The sequence below is a fragment of the Phoca vitulina genome, unplaced genomic scaffold (assembly GCF_004348235.1).
Source record: "Phoca vitulina isolate PV1807 unplaced genomic scaffold, GSC_HSeal_1.0 scaffold17, whole genome shotgun sequence".
In the NCBI taxonomy this organism is placed as follows: domain Eukaryota; kingdom Metazoa; phylum Chordata; class Mammalia; order Carnivora; family Phocidae; genus Phoca; species Phoca vitulina.
The window spans coordinates 27,648,037-27,672,495 of record NW_022589720.1 but is presented as its reverse complement, the minus strand read 5'-3'; the positions used below and the strand labels follow the sequence as shown (position 1 = coordinate 27,672,495).

The following is a 24,459-nucleotide window of genomic DNA, read 5'->3' as shown; positions in this document are numbered from 1 at the left end:
CTATTGCAAAGTAATGTTGCCTTGTCTTGTTCAGTCCTTGATGAAATGTGGATTAGTTTATTGCCTGTGTCCTCATCATGATATTTTATTTATTTGAACTCGATTTTCAGATATTTCCCTCCTCCCTTCTCTAGAATAACTAGAATTATCTGGTAATAACTAGAATTGCATGCAAACCAGCTAAGTTGAATTTTGAAATCTCTGGCAGAGTTTCTTCTCCATCTCTGTGCTTCTGGGTCACAATCTTCCATCATTTTGAAGATAAGAGTTATGGTAATGGAGCCCACAAGATGCAAATTAAGGAAATGTGTCACTCTCCAGAAAGAGAATATAACTCTAACAATAAAAATTGTCTTTGGATTGCTTCTTGTTTTAGTGATCAAAGTGTGATATTTCCACATATTTTGCACAAATGTATCAATAAAATGTAAAGCTGGCAATGATTTTAGTCTTAGGTTCTGGAGCAGAGTAATAAAGAAAATACACGAGAATCTCTGACTTCATGGAACTTACAGCCTAGTGGAGCGACAGGCAAACAAATGAGTAAACATGTAGTTTGTCAGATGTTGATAAGTACAATGGAAAAAAATTATGTTGTGTTGGGCTGTGGGTTATTTCTATTTTGTTATGTGTTCAGGGAAGGCCTTCCTGACAAAGTGTCATATAAACAGGCACCTAAACAAAGTGAGGGGACAAGTCAGGCAGATATTTGGGAGAAAATCATTCTAGGCAGAGAAAAAAGTACCTGCAAAGGACCTGAGACAGAAGTGTGCAGGTATGTTCTAGGTTCAACAAGGTGGATTTGTAATGTAAGTAGAGTGGGCAAGAGGCAAAACAGCAGGAGATGAGATCAGAAAGGTAGCAAGGGATAAGTTTAAGGCGAGAACTTGGGCTGGATGCTGCATGAGATGGGATGCCGATAGAGGGTTGGAGCAGAGGGGTGACATGACCTCACTTGTATTATGAAAGGTTCCCCCTGTTGGCTTGGACAGGTTGAGTTTGTGATGACTATGAGACATCAATATGGTAATCAAATGGGTAGTATGAGCGAAGTTTGGATTCCAGGGAATGATGGGACTAGAAATTTCAGCGTTAGCCTCTATAATACCCACAAAGTAGTGGAAATGACAAGTCATCCAGGGATTGACTGTAGAGGGAGGAGGCTGAGTTCTGAGGCCCTCCAACATTTGGAGGTTGAGGAAAAGAGAGGAGGATCCAGCTGCCAGGGAGCCTCAGAAGGAGCAGCCAGGGAGGGGATGGAGACCAAGCAGAGATTTCACAGAAGGCTCACCACTGAGAATACATCTATCACTCACTTAAAAAGAAAACATTTTCTTGAGATAAGTATCACTGAATTTAAGTCACTAATTTATATAAGTAAACAGATATAATTGTGCAAATATATCCATCTATTTGGGAAACATTGTATTATATTAGGAAAGGGTTAGGAATAGATGATAGGAGGTGGCTGTACCAGCAGTTGATGATGCATCCTTCTCTTTGGCTAGTGGGATGGACCTTGGAATTCTACTGCATGTGGAGCAAGAACGACAAAATATACATATCAGTACTTCCCTGATGTGGAGCTTCAGGGGATTTTCACCATGTTTGCTTAATGTTTCCTTACTTCTCAGAGGGACTTTTCATGACTTATGTGTGTTTATTTTTGAACATATTGTCTGATGCCGTCTATTTTCAGAATCACTTCAAAATGCATTCCTTCTTACTTTGGATTTTTGCTCTGTAATTAAGGTTTATTATAGAATATTCTCTGAGTTAAGGAAGGCCCCCTTTTCATTGCTCCTCATAACCTGGTAGGGGTCATTTCTATACCTACAATGACAACATATATGACCAACACCTTGTTTACATTGATGTTTGCAAGATTCATTGTCAAATTATAAAAATCACACTCTTGTCTTCATTTCTTTTCTTCTGTAAGTCTCGAAGGAGATCTCTCTCCATCACTTCCTTGTACATGCTCACTCCTTTGGAGAATTATTTTAATATCCTAAAGGAAGAGATGTAAAGAGAAATAACAAATATTAATAAGTGATTTAGAATTAGTGATTTAGAATTAATGATCATAATATGGGAGTGATGAAACAGTAAATTGTTTTTATTTTTTCTTTAAGAAAATGGTGCTCTATTTAGTTTAAATGTCACCCTGCAACTTACTGGCTGTACCCTTGGGAAGATATCAAAGATCTTGGAGCCTTTGTTTTCTAATCTAATAATGAATGGAATTGTTTTATTAGATTAAAGAACATTTGTAAAAAGCAATTACACATAGTTTGGCACATAATGAACAAGCCAAAGTGTTACTTCCCTATTAATGAATGAGCAACTGTATTTATTTTGTATTAAAGAAAAATTCTAATGCCAAATCAATCATGTCTACAGATTTGTAGAATTTTAGACCAGCCGATTATTTGGAGGGGAGATTGTCTCATTTCTCCATGTTTTTATTTTATTTTTTAATATTAGGAATAGAAGATTTGTTTTTCATCCATTTAAAATACCAGCATCTTACATTTTACATCACAGACATTGAAAACATAAATTTAAAACAGCATCAAAATATAGAAGGGGTACAAACACACATGGAAACTGTAGAATTATATATATGCAGTTTCTTTTTTTTCCCCCACACATTTAGGGAAATGTTTTAAGAATGTAAGTTTCTTTTCTTCAAAGCTGAGTTCCAAAGGTTTCAATTTGACTGAGGTCATTTTACGCAAGAAGACATGAGTTAGTTCACTATCTGAGCTGACCCCTGCCGAGTGACACACACTGCTTATTATCAGTCACTACCAGGAATCATAGTGAATCATTTTCTTGTGAGACCTTGTTCTTTGAAAATACAGATTTCCTGCAGCCAGAGGTCAAACTTGAGTGAACTATGTGAAAAAGAACAGCTGCTCACCATTGACCTTTCTGGTCCTATCCACCACAGTTGTTAATAACACGTCTCCTTTGAATAGTGTACTTAAGGTAACTAATGCTGACTACTGAATGCTCACTTGGGGATGAAGGAGTGAGCTGACCTGGGATCACCTGACACTCCCCAGCACGGACAAAATCATAAGCTCCAGATGTATAAGCCAGCCCTGGGTAAGTTTGCTGTTGAAGTCAGAGGCCATAATTTTCAGTAGCAGTTATTGGAGAAAAGCCAAGAGAGTCTGGAAATGTTTGACCTGGGTGCTTTGGAAACACAAAGTGCCGAAGCAGCCATCATATTTTGTTAGGGAGATAAAGGAGAAGGTTGGAGAATATTTTAAAGTCAGATGCCCTGAAGTTACAGTGGGATGAGAGTTCCTTCAAGTCATCCTTAATAAATCATATTTTGTCCTCACATAATTAATTGGGTCCCAACTCATGTACTTATAAGAAATTCTCCTGTGGTATTTGGATTTTAACACTAAAAGATTTATTATTATCTCCTATTGAATGGAAACCTTAATTTCAAGGATATATGCTGGATTTACAGGTTTGCTAAAAATAATCTACATTTAGTCAGCATGTGTTCATTAGAAGAGACTACACTTATTAGGTTGGTATGGGAAATCTTGTGTTCACTTACATTTTAAATATATTGTTCATGGGAAATTAATTGATTTTGCTCACTAACAACCCAGTTACAGTGTCCTCATTGATCTTGTTACATTTATTTAACCAAAGCATTTTCTTAATAATTTAGGAACATTACTTGAAATGACCTCTTTGTATAAGATCTATGAAAGTAGAAATTAAATAAATGACTTTGATTGAATGACTATAAAATCCAACACAAAATCTGGATTTTCCCCATAGGTAATGGCCACATGGGGATTTCTGGGACACCAGTTTGGACTCTTTGTCATCATGGCACTGCAACAATGAAAGCCTTTGTCTTTCTTTTCAAAGAGCAGACACTGAATTCAGGAGATGAAATGCCCTAGCTTATTTATTTATCCACATATAATTTCACATGGCTCAGAAATATTTCCTGGGCACTGCAACTACCAGCAAACCAGTAACAGTAAGAGTAATAATAATCCATAATGTCTAACATTTATTATTGGGTGCTTTCTACCTGCCAAGCACTGAGCTAAGCACTTTATATGTACTAAGTCATCTAATCCATACAAGAGCCCTATGAGGGTATGGTAACCCTATTTTACAGATGGGGAAACCAAGGCACCATGAGGTCACTTGCCCAAGGTCACACAGTTTGTAGGTGTGAACCCAGTCAGTGTGGCTCCTGGGCCCACTCTCTCAACCACACAGCCAGGCCGCCTCCCAATAGGAGCAAAAATAAAACATACCAAAATAATTACAAATACTCAGATATTTCAAATATATATTTTAAAATGTTGCTGCTTCCAAACACAAACCTTGTAAACACAAGCTATCAGGCAAACAACCTTCACTTCCCACTGTTTATATCAGCAAACAACATTTTAACCTGAAAAACCACATTCTAGCTTTTGCTCTACTTATCTTGAAAGATCTTCAAATAACATCACTGTGGTTAAAGTTCATTTTAAAATGTGATCTATTTACTTGCACATGGATATCTGGAGCAGAAATGGTGACAGGATGGCTTTGACAGAAACTGAATCTTCAGAGATTTTTTTTTTCCTTTCCTTCATTTTTATCTTTCTTTTCTTTCTTTTTTCTTTTCTTTTTTTTTTTTTTTTTTGCTTTGTGAAAATGAGAGTAGAACTTACTGGAAAGGGAAGCTCTTTCATTTTAGAATATCAGGGCTTAGGTTTTTAGGTTACAGTCTCAACTCTCAGATTCCCAGTCATACGAATGAGTCCCACTTACGTAGTGCTCCGTCCTCTCATGGATTTGAGGGGGAGGGCCCAGGAGGAGAGGTGATGGCGAGGAGGGAGGCGCTGAACCAGCCGACTCTGCCGAAGCGCTCTGGCAGCAAAGGAGTGAATGGACAGACCGACTGGTGACAGACAGGCTAACTCTCTTTCTGCTGGTCCCAGGAGGCTGACTCCCTGGCAGTCAGACACCGCGCGCTGGCTGGATCCAGCCAGAGAGGGACGCTGCACCCCAGGGAGATTTGGGGGATGTGCAGAGATGGTGTTGGTAGTCTGTCTGTGCAGGTGCTCCTGGGGTAGAGTGGGCGGCGGCCCAGAATCCTGCCATGCTGGAGACAGTCCTGCACAGAGGGACTGCACTGTCCAAAGTGTCAGCAGTGAGGTGTATGGCAAGTTGATCAAATTCCTTCCAAAATGAGGGCAATGCATAAATGAAAAAGAGCCCCATGGACTCCAGCTTTCCCTAGGTTTTTTCAAGGGGCTGCCTTTCGGAGGCAGTCATCCATTGGCTGTTTTCTTTTCTCAGGAAAATGCTGAAGAGAATCTTCTCTGCAAGTTAATCATATTTAGTCTGGCCAGAGTAAAGACGTTCCCAAATCGCCTGACTTTGTACGGAGTTTTCCTCCCATTAGGGGAGGAAAAAATTGTGGCATCATTTTATGTTCCTACTGGTTCTTGGTAATTAATATAAGATAAATTCTAACATACAGCTCTGGAACCTACCTTATACAGAATGACGCTAGCCCAGAGGAAAGCCAAAGGGGGGCTAGATCCCCACAATTGGCGACTCTCCCCCATCCTCCCTTGCCCCCCCCTCCACCCCTTTGTCTAGTTCTGGTGTTCTCTGTCCCCACTAACTCTAGGGTCACACTGACCTATGCCCTCCTCCTCCTAATTTCATATTTAATGAAAATATGTGCTATAAGAAACCGGAAAGGGACATGTAATGTACCAGTTTGGATGCAAACAGTAAATGTTTGTGGAATGCTAACCATGTTTCCAACTATTTTGGCCTATTTCTATAAAGAGGCACAACTCTTTTTTTAAGAGCCCTATTAAAGGTAGAGACATAATGATACGATATGGTGAGGAGACAAAGAAACACTTTGGGATGAAGACAATGTCACATCACGCCCCTACTCAGAAGCCCTCCTGGCCTCGCCTTCCTCCCACGCAGTCCTGTGCTCATGCCTTTGGCACAAGTCTCTCCTTCTCCCTGTGATGCTGTCCTCTGTCCATCCCAACAGCAAATCCGTGTACACGTCCTCTCCTGTCCCTCCACTTTCAACAATCCTGGTCATCTTTGAAGATCCAGCTTCTGGAACAAAAAAAGTGTCCTATGTCTTGAGTTCCTATAATGTTTTGCTTGGGTGGCGTACCTTATATCATTCTCTGGTAATTCTTGCATGTAAAAATTCTCTTGCAAACAGAAGTGGAATTTGTTTGAGAACAGAAACTGAGTTTCGTACTCATTTTGTCTCTCCTGGAAACTTACATTACTAGCCTCAGTAATAAGTGCTCAGTCGTGAAGAGCGATTGTTAACAGCCATCATTTCTGAAGTATTTGCTGAGTGTCAGGAACCATGCTGTGTGCTTCCTATGCACAGTCTCATTTCATCCTCACCACAATCCTTTGAATAGGAATGGCTGTTATTCCCATTTAACAGATGAGAAAGCTGGGATGAACAGAAAGTTAAAGTCAGGTATCTAGTAAGTAGTATACCTGAGATTCAGTCCCATGACTTTCTGATTCCTGAGCCTGTGTTCTAAAAGGCTCTAATCACACTTCACTACTGGATGAGAGTCTGCTAGCTTGTTAGAATCAATTTCAATGATTACCAACATACGTAATACAATTTCTATGTAAAAAGATCAGCAATTTAGAATAAACCAATTTAGGTCTGTAGATATTCAAGTTGGAATAGTCTCATTTCTGGGCATAGAGGTTTATCACTGAGAAGTCAGGAGTAATGCATCTTAGATCAGCTTCATTTTGTCAAAGTGAAAGTGCTTTTATCTGAAACTGAGCAAACCCTGTATAGTCCAATAAACACCTAGCAGGAGCCAAATAAGGAGGGTTCATACGGCTGAACTGGTATGTGAGGAGGTTGTACGCTTGCCCCACTGTGAACGGGGGTCTTTAGCCCTTGCTGTTGGAGACCAGGCACCCCCATGGTGGATGCACATTCAGCATATGTGGTACAGAATGGCTGGGTTACTGTGAGCTCTGGAGTACGGCTCTTCTTTTCTTCCTTCCCTCCTTCTGAGTTGGTCCAGTCTGCTGGGTTTTGTCCTCAGTTTCTCCATCTTGCATAGTACTTCCCTGACGGAACTGGCACCCAGGCTTTCATGCGCACTGTCGCCATATGCACAACACAGACCATGTGGACCATGATTAGAATGCAATGACTACGTTGGCACTTGGTTGGGATCATGGTCTCCTTAGTTCTCTTTGGCAAAGGGGGATTCTATTCTCCATACCCTTCAGTCATAGGCCAGTCATTAGGCAGCTGGGATGATCCGGAACACTAACATGGCCACTCACCCAGCTTTAATCTCATCGATTTAACCTTCTGTCTTAGGTCCAAAGTAGCCCCATGCCTAATGAGGCAGTTCCATAATGCTGACAGTATCATCCACAGTACTGCCAGCTACCTCTACTGTCCCTGACCTTGATACCCTCTGGGTGTCATGGGCTGGCCTGTCTGGGCTGATGCTGTTACCAGCTTAGCTTCTCCTGACCCTGGTTTCGCCAACTCCAGCTTCTCCCCCGTCTCTGTAGTCCACACTGGCGATGTCCCACCATGTCCTGATCCTAAGCTCAACTGAATTAGGACACCTTTGGGTAATACTCACAGGGATTTTATAGTCTGAATAATTTGAAATCAGATCTTGAATAAAAGGATGCTTCAGAAGAACAGCAACTTCAACTGGCTCCAGATTCTTGGCACCTAGGTCTTGAAATACTTTTACGAAGTTCTTTAAAGAAGAAAAAAATGAAGTTAATTAACTTTACAGTCCTGCAGATGTTAAAAACTTATTTTACTTAATAAAGGAATTTGCCATAATTTCTATACCATGATACATTAGAAAGCACTTCCATGAAACTATGTTAAAACTTGAGGGTGACTTTTTTTATGTACAAGTTGCCCCTTTTATGAAAGAATCTAACCAACCTCTGAGTAAGCATTCTCTATCTGTACGTGGCTGGCAAATCTGTTAGCATCTTGTACTTCTTTTCCTCCTTGGAACACTTTGAGTAGTTTTTCCATGGAAATCTTTTCAGTGTTCGCATTCTCAGGGATTTCTTCCTTTCCCTCCCCGTCTTCTCTTAGTTCCCTTTCCTCACTCACAAAGTTTCCCTCGAGTTCAGGATATTCCTCAACTGGACTCATGTCAGTCAAGGAGGAGATCTGCATGATTAAATGAAGAGAATATGAAGTCGGACTGAAATCTTTCCAGTAATGGAGACATTTAGAACACGCCAATGTTGCCACATACTCTTCATGCAAGGAAATGATGGTGCCTCCCACAACCTAGCCAAACAAAGCATAGAGGAGAATGTGCTGGCTGCACTGGAGATCACATCAAAAATCTAGACCAATTCTGCCTGGAGATTACAGATGCCTTGTGTGGGGCATGTCTTACTCACCACACATGCTTCGGTTTACTGCATGCCGGGCACCTCGGATTCCTCCATAAATGGATACTGGAGTGAATTAGCGTAACTGGTGTCAGGCTTCTGTACATGAACGTCAATTTTTAAAGGATTTGCTTTGGAAATTGACTATAGTTGAGAGGGTATGGCAAGTTAATTACTTAAGCTTGATAGATTCTAAGAGCTTCTGAAACGTTTGTTTTTATACTGGAGGTTAAATCCAACTAAACATTGGAAGGCAAGGTAGAAAACAAATTGAATGTGGAAAGTGAGGTGGGATTGCTATGGCCGCTCCTTGAAACGTGTCCAAGAACCATGAAGTCAGGCCCTGGCCCTGTGAGTATGGGAAAGAGTACATTGTTTCTGGTGTAATTTCGTATTTATCAAAAGCCTGAAAAATAGTCCTGCCTGTTGGCTGTAACTACAGATCTAGGAATTGACTGTAAAAAAGTATCAGTGTGCACAAAGACTTTTGTATGTGGATGTTTGTTCAGCGTTACTTACAACAAACACAGAAAATCTGCAATTCCAAAAATGGGGAGTGATGACATAAATTATAGTATATTTCTGTGATGGAATACTATACTACCACGGAAAGTACGGTTTAGAAGAATACCTAGTGACACGAGAAAACACTCACAGAATAAGTGCAAAAAGAAAACAAAAGAAAATAATAAATACACTAGGATCCTCATTTTCTTATATATCTATGCTTATTAGTGAAAAGAAAGACACAGTAAAGAGAAAACAATGGTTACCTCCAGGTAGTGGAACAGGTGATTTCTTTTTCACTTAGTTTTGTACTTTCCAAATACTCTACATATTTGTATTTCTTGTATTTACTGTAATAAAAGTGTCTGTGTGTGTGTGTGTTTCATGATGAGATAATTGATATTTGATGATTTGCCATAGAAAAATGGGCATTTTTAGAATGTTGATGGGTCAGATGTCAGAAAACACCTGAATATTGATTCTCCTTTATCCCAAGAAAGGAAAAATATTAAATTTAGGCTTCAAATAAAAGGATGGATCCAATGTCTATAAATATTCACTTCAGTAGAAGTATTACATGCAAGTTAATTAATCATGCAAATTCTTTCCAAATAGAGTCCCAGGTATAAAAAGGATTATGATACAGCAGCAAATTAAGCCTCTGATAGTTGTCAGTCCCTTTAGGAGATTTGTAGGGGCTGTGAGCAGTGTAATGAAGACAGGTTGCATTTGCTTTAGCTCTGTGTGGGTTGGGTTTCTATGTCCTTGGGTAAATTGGGAATTTAATCTAATCTAAGAGAGAGAGAGAGAAAGAGAATGCTTTATCAGGTGAAGAATTTGGAATTAAGTATATCTATCTATTCTCTATCTATCATCTATCTATCTATCATCTATCTCTCTATCTATCATCTATCATCAATATATCTATCATCTATTTATTATCTATCTACCTATCTATTTATCATCTATCTATCTATTCAACTTCTTCTTTATTTTAAACGATTGAAATGTTACATTGCAGAAATGTAAAACTGGCCTTTTCGTGTCCACCTAGGAAGCTTGAGGATCATCACACTGGCTACCTATCAATAGTTTTCCAGGGCAATAGAACATTTAGTATAATGAAATGAACACAGTCAAGATGAAAACATCTTGCTGAGTGGTGTAGGATGAATGGATTTCTATTGAGACTGCAGTATAAATGCTGCGTGGACATGATAAAGACAGAACCTGTGGGTGAGCAAATGACTAGTCAGATTAGATGAGCAGGTGATACCTAAATTAAACAGGGAAAGAGCATTGTCTCTCTCCACTATTTCCATAATTAGAGAGGGACTAACTTTTCAGAGGCCCAATATAATCATCCTGGGACAAATGAATTATTACCAAAACGCAACAATTTAAACATTTGAAATTTTAATGAAGAATCCTTATTAATGTCAGAGGATGCTTTTGCTATTTTTGCTCTCCATACGGTTGAGAGAGAATAGACTTAGTGGTTCAGTGAGAGGGCAGGGAGAGAGGGGAAGCTGGGATGGGAACCAAAGGAGCCAGATCAGCATCCTAGTGAGATCGTGGAGGGTACAAGAGAAGAGGCTCTCTCCAACAGACATCTCTGAAAGATCACAATTTTGAATGTGGGTGTATGAACAAAACCAGCGATGCCAGTTTGAAGAAAAGCCAGTGCTTCTGAATGAGCAATTACTAGTGGCATCAAAACTCTGTGTGAGTCACATTAGCATCTGAGCGGCAGGAAGACTGTGGTGCTAGCAAACACGATGTCACACTCAGTTACCTCTCAGAGGCTCGAGATCTCCCAACAAACATGTCCCCAGAATGGTGCCTGGCCATGCATTTCTATCATTCAATCAGTTCATTCCCACATCTCAGAGGCAGAACAAAAGGTCAGACCTTGGGACCGATATGGGCAAAGCGTCAAAAGAGTAAGATGGAATGAAAATTTATATGTTTCAAACCCCAGCATCTCAAATGCTCTGCTTTAACATCTGTTAAATGCTTTAACAAGATCTTCAAAATGTGGGAGTTTCAAGCTTACAATTTACTGAATTCCTACACCATAACCCCGCAGGCCAGAATGAACCATTTTCCCAAATGTCAACTTATTTAGAGCTTCACTAGGACTAGTGCATACTCATGAATGCTTCGCTCTTGAGCTTCTTTTAAATTACTCAAGGAGCCATGGATTTGAACAGAACGTCTGTGACACATTGAATATAACAGCATGAGTCACAGAGTGGAGTAAGGAAGAATAAACTATTGGGGAGATGCCAGTTGTTTATGCGGAAAGCAAAACAGAGATCTGATTTAATGTCTTGGGAGTGAATGTGGATCCGTTGGAGGTGTTATTTCTGAGCAGGCTCAGTCTGGCTTCCTGGGAAGAGGTTGCCCAGGAAACTAGAACAGAGCTGGAAAGGGCACAGTAACAGAGTAGCATAATTTTGAGGCAGGATAGTAAGAACAAGGGGTGAGCAAGAATGAGGGAAGTGGGCGGATCCTGTATTTCAAAAGCTCAAGCTCCTAGGGTTCTCCCTGAGCCAGGAACAGACTTCTGTGTGTGGTGTGTCATAGGCAGGCTCTTTGCCGCCCCTGCCCCTCAGGATGGTTCCATCTGTGTGGTGCAGTGGTTGTGGGGAGGTTCCTGTGCAGTGTCCTTGGACTTTAGAAGAGCTCTGGAGAGAAGCTCTCCAGGGGCTTGCTTTCCCCGTGGGGCACTAACTTCTGTGAATGAGTGGTTTCGGGACAGGGGATGCAGCCTTCCTGTGCTAGCTAGCCTGGCTGCTACTCACCCAGGCAGCTGTCTGTTGCTATAGCAACAATTCTAGCACATGCTTCCTTTTTCCTGGACTTTCCAGCTCATTGCAGCCTCCTGGATCCATTATTGCCTCTCCTGGGAATGTCTGCTCACCTCCTCTCTACCTTGGAAACAGGATTCCATTCCTCTCCTCTCTCTCTTCCTCCCTTCTTTTATGCCATGTTTACAAACACTGATTGAACACTTGCTATGTGGCAGCTAACATGTTGTCCCCAACTCAAAGTAGAAATAACTTAGCAGTAGTATTCAACAGACAAACTGCTGCCTGAATTACTAGTTCTTCATACTTCCCTCCTTCATCCCCCTACAGTCTGCTCTCAACACTGCAGCCAGAGAGATCTCCATACATTTTAAATCAGATGGCAGTGTTCCAATAACTTCTCATCTCATCTCTTGGCAGAGTCAAAGCCAAGGTCCCTACAGTGGCCCTCAGGGCCCTCTCCCCGTCACTTTTTGTTCTTACTACTCTCCTCCAGCTCACTCCTCACCAACTGCAATGGCTGGTCTTTGGAATTAGGGCTTTGGCATCTACTGCTGTCTTTACTTAGAATTGCAATTACCTTGCTGCTCTTCCCAGCATTGCAACCTGCCCCAACTCCTGTATTTTTCCCTAGATTCTTTTTTTCCTGTAGCATTTATTAGCATATGATGTAGTCTTTATGTTACTTACTTTATCCCCAGGTCAAGGGTGGTTTCCAGTACACAGAAAAGCTGGATAAATATGTGTTGAATAAATGCATGTATGCATGCAGTGGTACTCAGCCCTGTCAGGGGGAATCTGAATATAAGGGGGCCCAGTGGAGGATGCTCAGTGTTGCTCTTGAGTATCAGGGGAGGTTTCATGAATCATCTGGTAGTTGAAAAAGGCCTTGGCTAATGGGAAGGCCTTGGATCCTTCAGGATGAGAGGAAGGGTATTTCAGGTGGAAGCGATAGCAAAAACAGAGATAGGGAAGTGGGAAAGAAGAAGGTATAAAAACTGTTTTTGATCAGCAAGACCCTGTGTTAATCTGTCCTTTATACTGTGTTCCTTCCACATTTGGGACATTGTTCTTCCATTCTTTTCTGCACAGATGGGGGCAATTACACACAGTCCCTTCGGGGGAGAAAATTTGGCTCTTCTGTATCCCTTGTGGATCACAGGGCTATGCAGAGAGCCTGATTTACAAAGCTAATTAATTAATTAACTGACTCACTCAATGAAATTTTTGCTGACCTCTGTGCCAGTAATTCGGGTTCAGGGTTGTGGCCGGTTCAGAATAAGACAGACGGCCCCTCCCTGCCCTAGGGTGCTTAAAGTCTAGAAAAGAAGCTGATCTGAAGAAGTAGTTACTGTGACGAGTACCGTGAAAGAAGCACAGAATGTTCTGGGAACATATGACAGGAGGTGCCTGACGTCATCTGAGGTCAGGGAAGCTCTCCTGGAAGACAGATATTTGACTGAGACCTCCTGGCAGGCCATGATCCATGCCAGAGTTAGCTCAGGGAGGCCCAACCTATACGGGGAGACAGGAACATCCCTGGGGAAGTGGCAAATGCAGGCCCACAATAGGTGGTTGGAATCTAACTCCTTATTTACTTGGGAAAGCTGAAACTGACTTTCCACTGTCTAAGAAGACAGAATTCTTGAGTGAAACAAATATTTCTTACTGTCCTTTCTGCCACTGTGTTAAGTGTTGAAGTAACATCTACAGCACATCGGGTCAAACAGCCCTGAGTGCTCAGCTTACTGGGCACCTGTCTGGCCTCACTCTGGCCCTGAGCGGAGGGGAAGGACATCTCTTGTCCATTTGCTCAGGGCCAAAATTCAGGGTTACATCTAAGAGGGTCTATTTCTTCACATATGTGAAAGCTGTCACAGAAACTTCCTCCACTTTTTTTTTAAGGGAACGCAGCATACTTTGTTTTGACAGACATGTATGAGAGGCAAACAAGTGTGGCTATGACATCTGCAGAGTTGGGACTGGGCAGTACCTCTCCTCTGTCCATAAAAGAAGGACATTACGAGGTCCTCCATTACAAGGACCATAGCTCTGTCCCCAAAATGTCAGGGGAATACTACAAGTCATGCAAATGGGCACCTAATAAATGCATTAGTTAGCCTCCTGTTCTGAGGCTTTTCCATCCCAAAAAAGCTAGGGAATGCCAATCCTTTAGAAATCTAAAAGGGAATGTGAGGTTTTTTATTAGCTATTAAGCTTCTTCGTCCTTGGATGCAGGAGATACAAGGTACCTGTGGATTTCAGGTGGCTGGGCTTTGGCCTGAAACACTATCAAGTGTCACATATATGTGGGATATCTGAGGCCTGAACTTGTTTCACATAGAATTTCCATATAGGATGACAGATAGATTGGATTGATGCCCACTTATTTTTCATTTGTAAGGATCAGGACTTCATGTAAAATAAAGGCTATCCTTTACAGAACAAACTTGGATTCCACCAAGAAACTTTGAGCCAATTTTGATTTTTACTACAAAGGTTTTTTTTTTTTTTTGATAGTGGGTCTCTAGTTCTTAATCCAATTGAGTAAAGGTTTATTGAAGACCTCCTATGTGTAAAGTGCTGTGTTAGGTACCCAGAAAAATACAGAGATGAAACAGAGTCTCTGTTGTTAGAAGTTTAGGATCTTCTGGCATCCCCCTCCGGACCCCAAAGCTAGTCCATTTCTGGAACACAATTACCTTTTCTGCAATAACAGGAAGAGTTTCAATTGGCTGGAAGACATGAGTCCCGATGACCACACTGAGGGCCCTATAGACACCTTCCACAGCATCTGGATGACAAGCAAAATAAAGCAGCATCTGTGTGTAGTCAAGTTGAGGTGGATCCTTCTCATGGTCAGCAAATAGCCTAAAGAAAAACTGTCACACAAAAAGAATTTCAATCCAAGATAAAAGACTTAAAATGGGTAGGCAGTAGATGGACAGACAATGAAGGATCTTTCCAGGAGCTTTGGAATAAGGTCGCTTTCTGAGGATTGAATCAGTAAACATAATAGGTAATGAATAGTATTAACCAGAGAATATGCTAAGTTAAAAAACAGAAGAGTAAGGCTCAAAATCCTAATGTTAAAGAAAATTATATGCTAATCAATGGTATCAACATATTTAGGAAAGAATATGCCAATAAAGGTGGTGGGGATTACATTTTAAGCAGGAAAAGGGAGCCACAGAACAAGGACCTCTCTGTCTATCCTTATCACCACTCTGACAAACTGGGCTCTGACTCCTAAATGTAATGCTTCCAATAGAGCTCCCTGCGGTGAGTGGAAAGAGGGGGAAGTGACACCTAAAGCCACTGGGGGTCTAGCCCTTAAAATCTTTCAACTTGCCAACACTGCTCTGAACTCCACACTTAATCTATTGACAGTAAGTGACTTTTTCCACTGTGGATTCACACTGGCGGAAAGTGCGCTCACCACTGGATATCAGGGCTTTGGGTGAAGATGGGAATGGTGGTGGTGGGGATGGGACTTCAGGTACCAGGTTTGGACACAGAGAGTTCAAAATATCTACTAGAATATTCTAGTGGAGATGTCAAATGGGCAGTTGCATGTAGGAGGTTTGCAAGGGAGGTTTGCGATGGAAATAGGCATTTGGGATCTGTTAACAAACACCTAGTATTTCAAACCTGGCTTCAACAAATATTACCAGCCCAAAGTAATAGAAGGATTTCACATGAATAGAAGCTGTGGAGAGATTAAGACAACATCTGTGAATTTGATTATGGCAAAATTGAATCGCCTTTTCTTGGGAAATCTTTAAGGATTTTAAAATACTGGAATAGCTGCTCTTGGCACTGAGTGTGTGGGAAGCTGGGAAGCCAGGACATGACCTGTGGAACCTTGTCAGTCATCATGAAGTACACCATCACTGTCAGGGGACAACACTGTGATTGCAACACAGACCCGTCTCAGGGTTCCTTTCTTGGATGCAACAGGGCCTTCCATCCAGTGCCTGGGACTCTGGGGTCATTCAAGCCCATGGATAGTGCTAATGGCCTGTCTCCAGGAGTCCCTGCCAATGTGGCTCAGAGGTGGGCCCTGGGTCACAGAGAGCACAAGTGACAAAGCAGAGAAATTGGGTGGGACCTGAGACTGTAGTTCAAGCCCTCTTCTTAAGAGGGTACAGAGTCCTACAGTGAGTCATGACAGAACTGGCGACAGAGCCCAGGGCTCCTAACCCTCAGAATTCCCTCTCCATGGGGCATTCTCCAACCTCCCCCCCCATTTGGTCTTTCTTATTCTAATTATAGCCAAAGGGGTAAATTTATTTTTTTTGTTTTATCTTTCTTCTTTGTACACCTTTCTTTAGCATGTTAACCATTAACATGGTTGTCCTTCCGTTGGCTATCCTTCAGCCAACTATAGTTAGCATGACTAGCTTCTGTTTAGCTAACACTTACATAGGGCTCACTATGTGCCAATCACTCACTCTGCACAACAACCCTGCCAGAGAGGGAGTAAAATAAACCAAGGCACAGAGAGGTTAGGTAACTTCATCAAGACCTTGAAGCTTGCAAGCATTGGAATCTGTGCTTTGAATCCCAGTTTAACAGCACTGAGACTTATGTAATCCTGAACATCCAGTCTATGAGGCACTGAGGGGTGGAAAACACCACTCCTTTCTGTCCTCTGGACAGACACTCATGGGTGCACACTCATGCGCACCTACGTATACACACACACACACACACACACGTCAGCCATTCTTTGTCCCACTTCTTTCTCAGGCTTCATGGTCCTGCCTCTGCTGCCAACTTTGTTCTGTTCCTCCAAGGCATTTTCCAGCAGTCTGGGCACCAGTAGGTGGGAGCCACTCCCTCCCTTGGCACCCAAAGGCCCTTTCCTGCTTCACTGCTTAGCAGTCGTCAGAGAACCTGTTTACTGCTGTTCACATCATATGGAGAATGGCCTTCCAAAGGCTTTACAGGGTTGGTCTCAGTCCTCCAGTTTTACACTGAAAACTCCCACCACAACAAAGACAAAAAATTGCCCCCACACCTGCCAGTCTCAGGTCTTGGACTCTGTTGACTCCTTGACCCCTTTCTTTTATATGCTCTTCTGCTATCATGGGAGAGGTGCTCTGATACTATGCATCCAATTGAAGGGAACTGCTCACTTTAAGGCTATAACTGGAGTCATGTTCAATTTTGTACTGCAGTTTTAAACTAATGGCTGGCTGGAAAATTGGACTATTGATACACCTAGTTTGCTGAGCTGTCTAAATCCACCACTCAACTTCTCTCATATCCTACTGAATTTGGTTGTGTTATGTATATTTTTATATTTTAAACATTTACACTGAAGCCAGAGTGCTTTACATTTATTAAGGTCCTGCTTTCTATTGTGGGCTCAGGGATAGAGGCTAATAATACCATTATTGGCAATAATAGTATTGATAATAATAATAATCTGATGGGTCATGGGCAATACTTATGCAACCCTTGGTATGTTGTTCAAGTTAATCAAAATCAAAGAGAAATGGACAAAAACATATATAGTAGTCCCCATTATCTGTGGTTTTGCTTTCTGTGGTTTCAGTTACCCACGGTCCACTGTGGTCCACCTCAGTCCGGAAACATGATCCTCCTCCTGATGAATCATCAGAGGGTCACTAGTAGCCTAACACTACATCACAACTCCTATGTCATTCACTCCTCTTCATCTCCTCACAAGCATTTTATCATCTCACGTCATCCCAAGAAGAGGGTGAGTATAGCACAATAACAAATTTTGAGAGAGAGAGAGAGAGACCATAGTCACAAAACTTTCATTACAGAACATTGTTACAGTTGTTTTATTTGATTGTTAGCTATTACTGCTAGTCTCTTACTGTGCCTAATTTATAAGTTTGACTCATAAAAACAGTATATATAGGGTTTGGTACTACCCACAATTCCAGGCATACATTTGGGGTCTTGAGATGTATCCCAAGGCGGTGGGGGGGGGGGATTACTGTGTTGGTAAAATGACAGTTCTTACCCTAAGCTTTTAGAATTGGAAGGACCCTCAGAGACAAATGTGCTGAGCAGCAGCTTACTTTGACATATGAGGAAAGTGAGACCTGAAGGGTTATGAAATATGTTCAAGATCACACTGAGTTAACAGTGGGACTCTGTCTAAGATTTTGGTCCCTGTCTCCTCCCCAAAACTTTTCTGTGCTGCCACCTTATGAACATTAAAGTCTACATTCTGGGGATACAGTAAAGGAACTGGGGGCCGGGGGTAAAATCCAAAACAAATTACACAAGTGGAAGAAAAGACAAAGAAACTTACCAGTGTCATAGTAGTAAATTTTTTAAAGGATCTCAGTAATTACCTCTATAAGATGCTCTTGCCTATTGAATGGCAAGGGTTCAAGAGGATTGTCTGGAATTTTTATATCTTCATCTTTTGTAAACCACAGACCAGCCTATACAAAAAATAAAAATGAAAATTATTCAAGTATCATTCCTCTCAAAGCCATAGGGATTGAATCCATCTTGTTCAACTGTCTAGAGCAGTGGTCTCCAAAATAGGGTTCAAAAACCAGGGGGATGCAGGAGAAAATCCTAGAACTTCCATTTACACATATTTTGATATCATTCTTATATAATCTTTATTCTTAAAAATTTGATAATATAAATAATGTATTAGTACAGTAGTACACATGTATAATTTATAAATGAAAATCCACATATTGGGGATGCTAGCTATATTTTATCTGTTAGACATGTGATGAAGTTTGGAGGTCACTGCCCTAGATTTTGCCTGCATGGCAACCTTCTGGAGGGGTCTTTACTCATAACACTAGCTCACATTCCACATGTCCCCTTTGTGTGGCTATCTATTCTCAGAGCCTAGTGTGGTGCTGGAGCACATTGTTGGAAGAATCTTCATTGAGTGAATGACTGACTCAATGGCCTACTTTGTAATGACATCCCTCTTTCTCAGCCCATATGTGATACCAATTATCAGATCCTCTGATTCCTATTTCACAATGTCTCTCCCTTCTCTTCCTTCTTTCCATCCCTACTCCTGCTACCTTGGGGTAGAGCCTCTTTACTTCTGTCATAGGCCATCCTAGTAAGCTCTGAGTCATTTTTGTTTCCAGTCTCCTTATTTTTTTCAGCCTGTACCATGCAACTGTATCAATTTCCTCAAAACTTTAATCTGTCATATTCTCTGCTTGGAACCATTTCCTACTCTTGCTCTTCTGTTCACATCATCCCTCCTACCAGGTTCGACTTCCTGTCCATCCATGTAAACCTGCACATCTCTCTAGGCTCTGTTCTGATCACACATCCTTATAGATGCCCTCCTTGATCTTGCCTCTGAACTCCAATTTGACTTGTTTATACCACACAATGGACATTTAGTCCATTCCTTTAGGTGTTGCCATTCATGTCTGCTGTTGAACATCAGGTATAAATTCCCTGGGTTTAAAGAATATGTCATTCCAACCTTAATTTTTGTACATGGTAAGCACTTCATATACATATGCATTTTGTTCCCAAGTCTAGCTCTCTTACCATCTTCCAGAGTGACACCTACTCTCATCACTCTATTGCCAAGAGCCACTAGCTTGTCTAACCTGACTCTGGTCTATGCTGTATGCTTTCTTTCCTTCCAAGGATCACCTGTGCTTTGAGAGAAGGCTGGAATGGCACTGGATAACTTGTAAGGGGATGAAGCCCCCAAAGGTTTCTTTTCATTTGGGACAAAGGAGACGCTGGCCATGTGCACCCTGTGAGAGAAGACGCAGAAGAAGCGTAAGTTCCAGCATGGGCTTGGGCTTTGAATATGCTTTTGCATTGACCAGGAGGAGACCCTTGCCCAATAGCTAATCTGGGGAGGGTAAGTACCACTCAATGGGAGAATAGACTGATGAGGAACATAGGTAAGGGATATGGTGGAGCACCAAAGTTCAGAATTACTTAAACAACAAGAAAAATGAACAACATATCTGAAAGTTGATTTTCCAGACATTAGACGATAGGCAACACAGGATAGTAATTCTTGAACTAAGGGAAGCAACCAAGGAGTCCTACTAGTGTTCTAGGCTGGAGGGAGCTCTCAGGCTGCAGCACCAGGAGAGGCATCCAAATAGAGCCTGGTTGTCTTTCTGAGTTGAGAAGACAGATTTTGTTGTTGAGGCAGGCCAAGATGGCTAGAATTTTCAGGGCAGAATACTAGCAATGCACTGAGTAGGAGAACAAGCTCTAAGGATTCACAGAGGGATCTCTATAAGTCTTAACTTGCCAATCTGTGGATGTGTGTTTGTGGAAGATACCAGAAGCTGGAGAAAGAACCATAGGAAAGGAGTAAGCTGAACAATTACTGAGCCTCACATGGAGCTGAGAGGAAGAGTCTATATTACCACCAAGCAGAGTGGAAGGATCTCCTCAAACACAGGCACTAGAGAGAGCCCCCAGAAATAATTGCTTTAGCAGTGGGACCAGATTAACCCTCACCTAATGGCCACTCTGGACCCACCCTTATAAATCTTATTGTAACCTCTAAATGATAGAAGTGATTCCAAGTAACACCACTGCAGGCCCAACAATATTTAAAGGTGTATAAAATTGGGCACCCAACAATATAAGATACACAACATCTGGCACCCAATATAAAGTTACTAGGTATGCAAAAAAAGCCATAACATATGACCCATAGTCAGAATAAACACCAATCAATAACAACAAACACAAAAATGACACAGATGATAGAATGAACAGAGAAGGATGTTCCTTCAGCTATTCTAAATATATTTCATTTGTTAAAGGAGATAGAGAAAAAACAAGCACATAATGAAGGGAGAAATGAAAGATATAAAAAAGAACCAACTTGAACTACTAGAGACAAAAAATTTAATATCTGAAATGAAAAATAACACTGCATGGTATTAATAATAGATTCAGCTCTGCAGAGGAAATGATCAGTGAACTTGAAGACGTAGGAATAGAAATGAATACAAAGTAAAGCACAGAGAAAAAAGACTGGAAAAAAAATGAACCAAGCATCAGTGATCCGTGGGACAATAAGCACGTGATTGGATTTTGAGATGGGGTGGGTGTGCAGAAAAAATATTTAGGAAAAAAAAAATCCTGAAAAATTTCCAATTTGACAACAACTACAAAACCCATGGAGATTTGAGAGCTCAGTGAACCAAGCAGAACATGAAGAAAACCACACCAAGGAACACAATAATCAAATTGCTGGAAACTGGGGACAAAGAGGAAATGGTAAAAGAAGCTAGAAGGGAAAAAAGAAATAGAGATTGGATCCCAATTCCTCCTACCATTTTTCAACCAACTCTCAATTCCATGTTTAATTGTTTCGATGCACAGAAATTTTCCCTGATCCTTAAACCCAAGGATTCATTCATATTAGTTTACTAAAAATATAAGATATTGCATAAATGAGAACATTGTGTGTTTCTCACAAAAGAAGGGCACATTAGAAAGGAAAAAAAATAACCTGACTGGAAAACAAGTTCTGATTTTTAAGAAGTCATCCGTGAAAATTGTAGCAATGTGAAATGTTAAATGTGAGCCTGGATAGTAGGGTTTAAATTGATAAAGCAAGGTTCTGTCAACCATATCATGAGTCACTGGATTATTAGGTGACTTCTCCTTAAAAGATGGAAATGTCCCTTGTGCTCTCTTGCTAAAACATGGCCTGACACAGGAAAGACATTAGGGTTCAAGGCTAAAGGCCAAGAAAGAATTCTTGAGACGTCTTTGGTGCAAAAAGGTGGTTTTATTAAAGCTCGGGGACAGGACCTGTGGGCAGAAAGAGCTGTTCTGGGGTCACGAGGAGTGGCCATTCATATACTTTCAAGTTGGGAGGAGGTTAAGGATAGTGTAAGCCTCCCAGGTGTTTTGGAAACAAGGTTTTCAGGATCCTGAGGGGGCTAGCTATTGTTAGGAAAGGTCAATTATTACTGTTTAGTAAAAACTCAGTCATGAGACCCTTCAGATGTATATGGGTGTGTCATATACTTGGGGGATGATTGCCAACGTGTATCTTGGGGAGTAGAGATAAAGGAAGTTTCCAAAGGAATTTTTATATGTTAAAGTAAACTTACAGGGTCCTGGGGCTTGGGCTAAGTATCAATATTAAGGCAGTTGTGTTCCCAGAAGACTGTCCCTCTGCCTGTTTCAAGGACTAGTCAGTGGGCTGTAGGTAGTGAGGAAATTTAATCATTTTTCTTCTGCCTTTGTTTCCCACATCATGGCTGAAGTTTTTTTGTTTTGTTTTGTTTTGTTTTGTTTTGTTTTTTACTTTTCCTTAAAGAATGAGCACTGTGTTGTTTGGATCCCAGAACATCTGACTCATTAAGCCTGTAATCACATGCATTCTCACGGACAGAAGGTGAGCTGCGAGTTCATTGTCACAGAATCCTACCTGAAGTGGCTCAGCCTCCTCACACCATATAGGCAAGCATGTGACAGCTGCAGGAGGGCTGGGGGCAGAGGGCAAACAGGCTTTTGTGTTCATAGAGCTCAGCCCAGGTACACAGCCCGGCCGACTTTACCAGCTATCTCATTCCATTTTAGAAGTTGGGGAAATCAGCACACTCCTAAGTGGCTGTTGTGGTGAACTTGCAATTAGTCAAAAGAAAAGAAAAAGACAAACAAAAATAAAAAGCAGTGTAGAGAGCCCTCCTCTGCCAGAGAACTCCATTTCAGCGATGCATGTTATTCTACCTTACTGTTCTAATGTAGCATTTTTACAAATCTCATGAAATTTTGCTCTAGAAGTGGTTTTGACATTTGCCATATAACTTCTTTTTTTTTTTTTTTTTGGTTTTGGTTTTGTTTTTGGTGTGTGTGTGAGAGAGAGCTAGCAAGTGTTGGAAATCTCTGAAAGGCATGTGGGATGACCAAGTGGGCCTTTCCAAATGGCCTTCTTATCCTGGGGCTCCTTGGACTGGGAATTGGGTGGGTGGAGGAGAGTGCTGAGCTGGGAAATGGACTGCTCCCCAAACACAGGAGGTGTTCAAATAAGTACTTCTTTCTTTTAAATGCAGCGACCAACTTTCTCTAAGAAATTTATACTTTTGGTAAAGGAGCTTTCTGGTTTTGGCTCAGCATTTTGGTAAAAATTGCCAACATCCTTTGTTCGTCTCATGTTTGTACAAAAGGATGTTTAAATTGCTATCCTGTGGTAATTGGCACGTACTGTAGCGAAGGTTGGTAATTTCACAAGTGCTCAGTTATTAAAAACTTAAGCCCATGATGAAAATAGAGTAAATTTTGCTCTGCTGTTTTTATTTTTAGACAAAATCATTTTCACAAGTTTTAAGTTGAGGTCAGTGGTAGTATCTATAAATTGCTCTACTTGGGAAGCAAATTTATCAAAGCCCAATCAGCCAAAGCACCTGTCTTGACCAGCCTTGAAGGAATCTCCTCATATTCAAGTATTATTTCCTCTGGCTCAACAGCACAAGCATGGGAATGCCGGGGGCTGTCTATACACATGCCATCCATTAATTAAGGACAAAAAGAGAAGCAGGAAGGGATGTGCTCTTTCAATATTGAAATATACACAAGATACAGGCACCTAAAGAGTATTACCCTATTTCAAAATTAGAACCTTATAATCACTTTCATCTTTTGTGTCTACCAGCAATGTGAAAAGATGAGCAATAAGACGATTTCAATTAGTAGACACAAAATAAGTAATTCAGGCCCTCTTAGTTATGGGGTTTCATTCTCCTTCTTTACTCAAACTTCTAAAAAGTGAATTGACTTTTATCTTCACTTCCTAGAGACCTATTCACATAATCAATCCTCTGCAATCTGGATTCTGTACTCTACCAAAATTGCTCTGGAAAAAGTCACGTGTTAAATGGCCTACCTGCCCAGGCCAACGGCCAGGTATCATGTTATTGAGTTATTCATCACTTTCCACACTTCCTTTGGGTATCTCGTCCATTCATAAATTTAATCACTGCCTACATGATGGTGACTTGCAATCTGTTCTGCATCTGCTGCATGAGATTGGACGCTTCATGCTCATGACCAAATGGAGAAAAAGCCCTTCCCCTTTCCCTGTGTTCATTTCCCTGGGTAGTACTGTTGTTACTACTCCCAGAGTATTGGGTATTGGGCATTAGACGTATTAAAAGCTCTGCAAGTGATTCTAGTTTATAGCCAAGGTTAAGGACCACTGTGTAGGAGCTAGGAGAAGGACAATGAAGTTGTTGTGACTTCTTTCAGAGCTCTTAGTTCTCCTAGCAGCTCTTTCTCCAGACCCTTTCCCTAGGGAAGCTAGACTTCCACCTGGGACTTGGACAGTGTCTGCACTGCCTCTGGGTGCCCAGACATGGACACCTGAGGGGCAGAATGCTGGCCCAAGACCAGTGAATAATACATTTCTTAGGTCAAAAGTACTCCAGTAGTGTTAGTGCCACCAGGCCCTGGTAGCAACCTGCATATACTGCTCGAAAGTGATGGTGCCCAGCTGCTCTTCATCCACGGCCTTGAACCTCTGCAGGGTCTCGAGGAGCTCTTCCTCCATGGGTATGATCCAAGGCATCGAGATTACTAACAGGAATTTCCGCCAGTCCACAAACTCCAAGTTTACTATTAATAAAGATGTTAACTCCTGCAACTAGAAGAAAACAGGAAATGCCATTGGAATGTTCGTATGACTCTACCTTGAAACTCT

The 24,459-nt window shown here is 41.3% G+C and overlaps 1 protein-coding gene and 1 long non-coding RNA gene across 2 annotated transcripts in view; one reads left to right on the top strand and one right to left on the bottom strand.

Moving 5' to 3' along the window:
- Positions 1–1,712: 1,712 nt before the first annotated feature.
- Positions 1,713–24,459, bottom strand: part of SPEF2 (sperm flagellar 2) — a 165,936-nt gene continuing 143,189 nt past the window's right edge. Inside the window, 6 exon segments of the mRNA XM_032415247.1 lie at positions 1,713–2,011; positions 7,674–7,796; positions 7,994–8,230; positions 14,483–14,662; positions 18,122–18,214; positions 24,220–24,402. Of these exon segments, the coding sequence (XP_032271138.1) occupies positions 1,922–2,011; positions 7,674–7,796; positions 7,994–8,230; positions 14,483–14,662; positions 18,122–18,214; positions 24,220–24,402 (906 nt within the window). The 3' untranslated portion in view covers positions 1,713–1,921.
- On the top strand, positions 3,020–24,403 carry LOC116639120. The gene is made up of 3 exons (XR_004300769.1): positions 3,020–3,114; positions 19,416–19,553; positions 24,286–24,403. It is a non-coding gene; the product is annotated as an uncharacterized LOC116639120 (long non-coding RNA).